Source organism: Myxocyprinus asiaticus, chromosome 26 (assembly GCF_019703515.2).
Source record: "Myxocyprinus asiaticus isolate MX2 ecotype Aquarium Trade chromosome 26, UBuf_Myxa_2, whole genome shotgun sequence".
Lineage (NCBI taxonomy): Eukaryota > Metazoa > Chordata > Actinopteri > Cypriniformes > Catostomidae > Myxocyprinus > Myxocyprinus asiaticus.
The window spans coordinates 16,018,385-16,027,462 of record NC_059369.1 but is presented as its reverse complement, the minus strand read 5'-3'; the positions used below and the strand labels follow the sequence as shown (position 1 = coordinate 16,027,462).

Below are 9,078 nucleotides of genomic sequence, written 5' to 3'. Positions count from 1 at the left end.
GGCGGGTGGAAGTTAGGTATCTGGGTTCCACTTGGGTCATGGGCAGGTGCGTCCACAGGTTGACAAAACCGCAGCGATCGCAGCCTGCCCGGCACCCAAGACCAAAAAGGGGGTAAGGCAGTTTTTGGAGCTGGCTGGCTACTACCGAAGGTTTGTGCCTAGTTATTCTGATGTCACCAGCCCGCTGACTGACCTTACTAAAAAGGGGGCTCCCGATCCGGTCCAGTGGACAGAGTCGTGCCAACTGGCCTTCCTTAAGGTAAAGTCCGCACTGTGTGGGGGGCCACTTCTACATGCACCTGATTTCTCTCTCCCCTTTATTTTGCAGACTGATGCATCTGACGGGGCTGGGCGCAGTGCTCTCGCAGGAGGTGGGAGGGGAGGAACGGCCAGTGCTATTTATTAGTCGCAAGCTCTCCTTCAGGGAGATAAAATATAGTACCATCGTGAAGGAGTGTCTTGCAATTAAGTGGGCTGTTCCAACCCTCCGCTACTACCTGCTGGGGCGAGCCTTCGCCCTCTGTTCCGATCACACTCCTCTGCAGTGACTCCACCGCATGAAGGACACTAACACGTGGATCACCTGTTGGTACCTGGCTCTCCAGCCCTTTAAATTCAAGGTGGTCCACAGACCGGGGGCGCAGATGGTTGTGGCTGACTTTCTCTCCAGAAATGGGGTGGGGAGAGTAGGCAGGCCAGATGTTGCCCCAGCCTGAGTCAGTGGTGGGGGCATGTGGCATGGGGGGCGTGGTCATGTGTCGGTTTGCAGGAGAGAGCGGTAAGGCTCGTCACCTGGTTCATAATTATCTCTAACACCTGTCTCTCATTATAGTGATGGTGGAGGGAGACTTGAAAAGGCACGCCAGAGCATCAGAGAGGGAGAGAGAGTGACCAGAAAGCATGACAGCCCTGAACTGAGAGTGGTTGATTAGCTAGAGTGCTTTCATTTATTTAGAACGTTTTTCCTTTGTTATCGACGGTTACTGGCGATTGTAAGAGAGAGAATAAAAGGACTGACCTTGAACCTGCTTCGTTGTCTCCTGACTCCTCCATTGCCTGAACTTAGAGATCTGTTACAGTCTATCAGATACAACGATCAACAACACTTTCACTAAAGAAAGAACGTTTATTGGATCATGTTTTTAACATTTGGCCATTTTACATCATACAGAAAACCACAGATGATAAAGATGATCATGAAGACTGGACAGGATCTACACATGAAAAACATACATTACACATAAGAAACCTCTTCACCTGTCTATCATTCACAGGCAGCACACTGTTTCTGATTAATTAGTCTTCATAAATTTTATATCCAGGAAATCCATTGCAAAATATCAATGGTGGAGTCTATGATGGAGCTCTGTTTCTGAGCATGCTCAGTGTGTGTGTGTGTTTCAGGTGTTGGTGCGTTTGGCTGGTTTGGCGATGAGGCGTCTCTCTCGCTCAAGCTCTCTCTCTCTCTGCTGCTCTCTCTCCAGGTCCTCCTGCTGTTTGTGCTGCTGCAGCTTCAGCGCACGCTTCTATACACACACACATAAGACATTACTGCCATGCTTGATAGTAAATAATAAAATTCTAATTGTTCTAGTGTTTGTTTTTACACTCTAGGCTTTTCACACTGCACTTAACCCTGGGTTAAACAACGTTTCACACTTGTAATTTTGCAATCCTAACCCACACAAATCTTGTGTAAAACAGTGAAATCTTGAAGCATGTCTGGCCAGAATTAATAAATAACCCGAGTAAAATGTGAGCAGTGTGAAACATGGAACAAGTTAACCCAGGAGTAAATTTTTCTGTAGTTTTATTGAAAAGTTCAAACCTTTAGTTTGGTCGTCTTGTCGTGCAGAATGATCATGTCTTTACGAATATTCACTAGTTTGTTGTGATAAACTTTTGCCTCTGTGAACTGAAACACATCAACAGTGAGAGTGAGGAAAGCATCAATGATTCACAGTTGCTTAAAAAACCCACACCATTAAAAACCCACCAGAGAATTCAGATCAATCATGATGTTGCACTCGCAGAATTTCATCACTTCTTGCTCCAGAGTATCAAGCAAAATAACTTGATTTTGTCTGGAAAGAAGAGATCAAAAACATAACAGAACATAACCACCACACATCAAACACATGCATATACTGTTCACTTCCTGTTATTTTTCTGAAAAACAGTATGTGAAATTTTTTTTTGTATGCATCAAATTTTTTTTTAAAGGAGTCATGACATGAGGAATCAAATTTTCCTTGATCTTTTCACATGTAAGAGTTTATTGTACTATAAAAACATACTGTAAGTTTCAGAACTCAAAACTTCCTCCTCACTACAAAAAGAGCAAAACGACTAGTTTTCTACTTCCTCCACATTGTGATGTCACACTGTGGTAGATTTTGTATCTGACCACCTCCACATCAACACTTCAGCGCCTACATTACCTTATCACTTCTGTAGCCCTGCCCAGTAGTGGTGAGCAGTGAGATGGCAATGAGAGAGCAGGTCAGTCAAGAGCAGAGAGCCAATCAGAACAGTGGGCGTTTACTGTCAAGTCTCAAAGGAGAAGCAGCACCAAAACAGTGTTTCTGACAGAGGGTCAGAATGAGGGTGGAAAATAATTGTGTTTTACAAATACAGTATATGACTGTTTTTTTTTTTGTGCAAAAACTTTACTGATATTATAAGTGAACTTCAAGGAACAGATTAATATAGTTAAAAGAGGCATGTCGTGACCCCTTTAAGCAATAGTATGTTACGCTGGGAAACAATACTGCATTTGAGTGTGCTTGTTGTGTACTGCAGTTTGGCAAATGTTGTAGGTCATCTGGGTATTCCACGCAAAATTCACATACTGTGCAGAGTATACATCCTAAATACTGCAGGAATAGTATGAGTAGAATTGTAGTTTGCTATTCTGACATAACCAGAGATCAAGTTGATCATACGAAAGCTCCTGCAGGGCTTGTTTGGAGGTGTTTAGTTCTGGCAGATAGTGCTGTATGAATCCGTCTGTCAGTCGCTGTACCGTCTGTTCATTCACATGCAGGATATCCTGCAGCGCTAGAGTTTCTTCTATCACACCAGACTCTGCAATAACACACACAGACTATATTCAGAATGGAATACTTGCCTACTATTTCCTGCATATGCTTTAGTATATACTGTTTCACATATACATCTCAAACAGTATTATGCTACATTGTTGGAATACATATGGAAATGGAAGCCCATTTCCACCACACTGAATAAGTCATAAAAGAGACTATTTAGCAGAGATGGACCACTGGTATAAAACTTGATGGGGAAAAACTGGAACGGCCAATATGGTGGATGTAAAAAAAGGAAATCCTGCCTTACAGGTAAAAGAGCCAATCACCTTTTAGATACAGACATCTCCTGTCAGTCAACTCAAGAACAAGCATGCACATCAACTGAACCAGCCTGAAAAATTACGTTTTATAGTGTGATCTTAGCTGAAGAAGCACAATTTACGATACCATTGTTGTCAGATTTTACCGCTGAGTTGAAATATGTTCTTTAATCATAATCTTGACCGACTGTTTTCAGTTGAGATTTCGGGCTTTCCCCATTCAAGTAGATTGGAGCTCTACATAGAAAATAGCTGTCCAGCCTGCCCAGGAGGGTTCCAAATATGGTCACTGAGTGAACTGACTTGCCTTGAAAGTCAATATTTATGAGATAAAATGTCACAATTTTGATTTTTAAAAAAAAGGCAAAGTTATGAGGTAGTAATTATGAGATTCTAAATCATAATTATGACATAAAAATGGAAAATTATGAGATACTAAGTCACAATTAATCTAATAATTTACTTACTATTTAATAATTTTGACTTTTTCTCTCATAATTATAACTTAGTATCTCATATTATGACTTAAAGTAAAAAATGTTTTTCATGTGTCAGAAACGGGCTTCCATACAGATGACCACATTGATTCGTTGCATGTTTAATTTGGCAAGCGCACAGCGTCGTTATCATCTCAGAAATAAAGACAGTAATTTTGCATTTTTAGACAAATTTTATGTAAAAATGTCTTAATGTTTATCAGTCTGACCAAATAATGAGTCAAAATCATGTTTAATAGTACTTTCTACTCATTCATCACAGTAGAAATTTATGGTCAAATCGAGCACACTGCATTGTAAGATACAGTATAGTGGATTTTGCCGATACTGATACCTAAGGTGATGGAAAAGGCCGATATCCGATTTATTGGCCGATAGTTTTTTAAAATCGATTTATAGAATAAAACATTTCTTAGGCTTTCCTTATTATGAAGGGCACAGACATTGAGGCTCCAAAATGAATAAAATCCCAAAAAGGAGTTTATTGTGCAACCAGAAAATTAAGATTTGGTGTATAACACTGGACTTTAAACTATAAACAAGCCCTAGATACACCAGGGACTCTTGTTTTGAAATGACAGTGACTTGGCTCTGTTACAATGATCTATATGCAAGTATTTACCAAATTAGGCTTTTTATCCACCAGATGAAAAGTTGTGTGTGTTTGTGAATATATACAGGTGCATCTCAATAAATTAGAATGTCATGGAAAAGTTCATTTATTTCAGTAATTCAACTCAAATTGTGAAACTCGTGTATTAAATAAATTCAGTGCACACAGACTGAAGTAGTTTAAGTCTTTGGTTCTTTTAATTGTGATGATTTTGGCTCACATTTAACAAAAACCCACCAATTCACTATCTCAAAAAATTAGAATACATCATAAGACCAATAAAAAAAACATTTTTAGTGAATTGTTGGCCTTCTGGAAAGTATGTTCATTTACTGTATATGTACTCAATACTTGGTAGGGGCTCCTTTTGCTTTAATTACTGCCTCAATTTGGCGTGGCATGGAGGTGATCAGTTTGTGGCACTGCTGAGGTGGTATGGAAGCCCAGGTTTCTTTGACAGTGGCCTTCAGCTCATCTGCATTTTTTGGTCTCTTGTTTCTCATTTTCCTCTTGACAATACCCCACAGATTCTCTATAGGGTTCAGGTCTTGTGAGTTTGCTGGCCAGTCAAGCACACCAACACCATGGTCATTTAACCAACTTTTGGTGCTTTTGGCAGTGTGGGCAGGTGCCAAATCCTGCTGGAAAATGAAGTCAGCATCTTTAAAAAGCTGGTCAGCAGAAGGAAGCATGAAGTGCTCCAAAATTTCTTGGTAAACGGGTGCAGTGACTTTGGTTTTCAAAAAACACAATGAACCAACACCAGCAGATGACATTGCACCCCAAATCATCACAGACTGTGGAAACTTAACACTGGACTTCAAGCAACTTGGGCTATGAGCTTCTCCACCCTTCCTCCAGGCTCTAGGACCTTGGTTTCCAAATTAAATACAAAACTTGCTCTCATCTGAAAAGAGGACTTTGGACCACTGGGCAACAGTCCAGTTCTTCTTCTCATTAGCCCAGGTAAGATGCCTCTGATGTTGTCTGTGGTTCAGGAGTGGCTTAACAAGAGGAATACGACAACTGTAGCCAAATTCCTTGACACGTCTGTGTGTGGTGGCTCTTGATGCCTTGACCCCAGCCTCAGTCCATTCCTTGTGAAGTTCACCAAATTCTTGAATCGATTTTGCTTGACAATCCTCATAAGGCTGCGATTCTCTCGGTTGGTTGTGCATCTTTTTCTTCCACACTTTTTCCTTCCACTCAACTTTCTGTTAACATGCTTGGATACAGCACTCTGTGAACAGCCAGCTTCTTTGGCAATGAATGTTTGTGGCTTACCCTCCTTGTGAAGGGTGTCAATGATTGTCTTCTGGACAACTGTCAGATCAGCAGTCTTCCCCATGATTGTGTAGCCTAGTGAACCAAACTGAGAGACCATTTTGAAGGCTCATGAAACTTTTGCAGGTGTTTTGAGCTGATTAGCTGATTGGCATGTCACCATATTCTAATTTTTTGAGATAGTGAATTGGTGGGTTTTTGTTAAATGTGAGCCAAAATCATCACAATTAAAAGAACCAAAGACTTAAACTACTTCAGTCTGTGTGCATTGAATTTATTTAATACACGAGTTTCACAATTTGAGTTGAATATCTGAAATAAATGAACTTTTCCACGACATTCTAATTTATTGAGATGCACCTGTACATACATACTGTATGTACGTACATATGTTGTGGCAGAATGATCCGCTCCTCTGGCTCGTCATTGTCGCCTGCCTCTTAAGGCTGCCCTTCAGCCAGGCTAACGACGGGAGTTGGGCGGGAGAGCGGGAAGAGGTGCATAATTAATAAGCTTTGTTTGGTCAACGGTGAATGAGGCACACCTGTTGTGAATAATGCTTCATCACCGCTGTCTTTAAAACGCAGTGCGCACGGCTTCAAATCTCCATGTGTTCACAAACTGGCATCCTCACACGCCCAGGACCAGAGCTGGGAGGGATTGGACAAGTGGACGTGCTGCCGGACCCGTTCTTTGGACCCCCAGACGCCGTAATGAGTCGCCGGAGGTGAACAGCTCACGTTTCCGCCGACGGGCTAGATGCCGGCCTGCCTTCCCCTCACACTTGCCGCGGGCCTGGGAAGACAGGCCGCCAGTGACGCCGCCGCCCCACACACAGGTGTGTGGAAATGGAAGCCCAAATAATTTATTTTAGCCTTAAATAAAAGACTAAATTTTATTTAGTTTTTTGCATGATCAGTCATATTTTCAACCCACAGGTAACCTCAGGAGAAATACAGGCTGCTCTGGAAAAAGACGGTGTCATTGTTTCAAGGAGCACAATACGACGATACTTGAACAAAAATGAGCTGCATGGTCGAGTTGCCAAAAAGAAGCCAATGCCACAAAAAAGCCCGGTTACAATATGCCTGACAACACCTTGACACGCCTCACAGCTTCTGGCACAATGTAATTTGGAGTGACGAGACCAAATAGAGCTTTATGGTCACAATCACAAGCGCTATGTTTGGAGAGGGGTCAACAAGGCCTATAGTGAAAAGAATACCATCCCCACTGTGAAGCATGGTGGTGGCTCACTGACGTTTTGGGGGTGTGTGAGCTTTAAAGGCATGGGGAATCTTGTGAAAAATGATGGCAAGATGAATGCAGCATGTTATCAGAATATACTGGCAGACAATTTGCATTCTTCTGCATGAAAGCTGTGCATGGGACGCTCTTGGACTTTCCAGCATGACAATGACCCTAAACACAAGGCCAAGTTGACCCTCCAGTGGTTACAGCAGAAAAAGGTGAAGGTACTGGAGTGGCCATCACAGTCTCCTGACCTTAATATCATCGAGCCACTCTGGGGAGATCTCAAACGTGCGGTTCATGCAAGATGACCAAAGACTTTGCATGACCTGGAGGCATTTTGCCAAGACGAATGGGCAGCTATAACACCTGCAAGAATTTGGGGCCTCATAGACAACTATTACAAAAGACCTCATGCTCTCATTGATGCTAAAGGGGGCAATACATAGTATTAAGGAATAAGGGTGTGCAGACTTTTGAACATGTTTTGTTTTATGATTGTGCCATTCTGTTATAACCTACAGTTGAATATGAATCCCATAGAAATAAAAGAAATGTGTTTTGCCTGCTCACTCATGTTTTTTTTTTTAAATGGTACATATATTACCAATTCTTCAAGGGTATGCAAACTTTTGAGCACAACTGTATTTCACCAGATGAGGTTTATTGATGAGGAATAATAATAAAAAAAAACTATCGACTACTATCTGCATAGATTTTTGTCGATAATGAAAAAGCAACTATCAGTCAAATTAATCAGTAAAACTGATTACCTGGTCTACCTCTAATTCTATATCACTATATGCTGTATATGATATAGGCCTATATCACCCAGTGTGCTGTTTTATATACTGCACAGTTTGGCAAATGTTGTAGGTCATCCAGGTTTTCCATGCATACAGAATCTGTACACACTGTGCACAGTGTACATGAGGCATACTGCAGCCACAGTATGAATAGCCATGAATTAATCACAAATGAATACAGGAAGTCGATGTGTTTTACAGCTTGTTTACCGTCACCTCTCTCTGGAGACGCTGCTTCCTCTTTCTCCTCCTCTTCCTCTTCACGTCTGTCCATCATCTCGTCAACTCTTTACAGTTTCACCAGCAGCTGTAAAACACAAACACAGTCAATCAGTTTCTCTCTGAATCTACAATAATCCATCTGTATATCACTGATTAGTAACACACACATCACATCAGATCACTGTTGATTTATAAAACACAAACCGTCTTGAATCAGTCGTGCGATAATAAATGTGATAATAAATTAAACTGTTTCCATGTGTCAGAGCAGCAGCAGCAGCAGCTCGCAGTCATCATGTGATCGCAGATGGAAGCGCGACAAAGATGCTTTAAAAACTGATCTGCGGCCACTCTGAATGTACTTCCGCTATGTTGGGTTAACACTATGGGTTAATTTATATGCTGAAATTAGAACTTTCCTGACCCCTGATTTATATAAAAAAAAAAAAAAAAAAAAAAAAACAGCGTTTATATGTAACAAATATATGTATGTATGTATGTATATATATATATATATATATATATATATATATATATATATATATATATATATTATCTTTTCGATTTTTTGTCTCCTTTATCTTATTTATGTATGCATTTTGGTTGGTTTATACGTATTTTTTTTTCTTCCTTCACCTGTACTTGTCTTTAAGACTCATGACTTGTATTCATACATTGCTTGATCTTATTGAACATTTATTTAGAAAAAGAAAAAAAAAATCCACAATTTTAGCACCATTTGTGGACTTTTCGGACGGTCCTTTACCCACCATAGGCACATTTTTCAACTTATATCAATGTTAAATTAGCGATCTGGAACGATTTCACCGTGACGCCATCTGACCAGCTTAAATACGGGACAATTCGCGTCCCGTATTGATTCTATACGAGACACATCATTTTATCTTTATATACGGGACAATCCTAGTTAACAGGGTACAAAATGAACCTTTTGGCATATCGAGAAAATGTACTAGCATAAATATTTAATTGAAATTTTCATTTAAATAATTATTATTACAATTACAAGTATTA

General features: G+C 40.5%; 1 protein-coding gene across 2 annotated transcripts; it reads right to left on the bottom strand.

Moving 5' to 3' along the window:
- Nucleotides 1-1,106: 1,106 nt before the first annotated feature.
- Nucleotides 1,107-8,385, bottom strand: LOC127416792 (biogenesis of lysosome-related organelles complex 1 subunit 6-like). 2 transcript variants are annotated; one of them, XM_051656340.1, is made up of 6 exons: nucleotides 8,248-8,385; nucleotides 8,032-8,128; nucleotides 2,946-3,087; nucleotides 1,997-2,084; nucleotides 1,829-1,915; nucleotides 1,107-1,526 (listed from the first exon to the last, which is right to left on the bottom strand). In XM_051656340.1, the coding sequence occupies exons 2-6, from the start codon at nucleotides 8,096-8,098 to the stop codon at nucleotides 1,401-1,403; spliced, it is 510 nt and encodes a 169-aa protein (XP_051512300.1). In that variant the 5' UTR covers nucleotides 8,099-8,128; nucleotides 8,248-8,385; the 3' UTR covers nucleotides 1,107-1,400. The 2 variants fall into 2 exon arrangements, with proteins under 2 accessions (XP_051512300.1, XP_051512301.1); XM_051656341.1 differs by having other exon boundaries at nucleotides 8,038-8,128.
- Nucleotides 8,386-9,078: the final 693 nt, after the last annotated feature.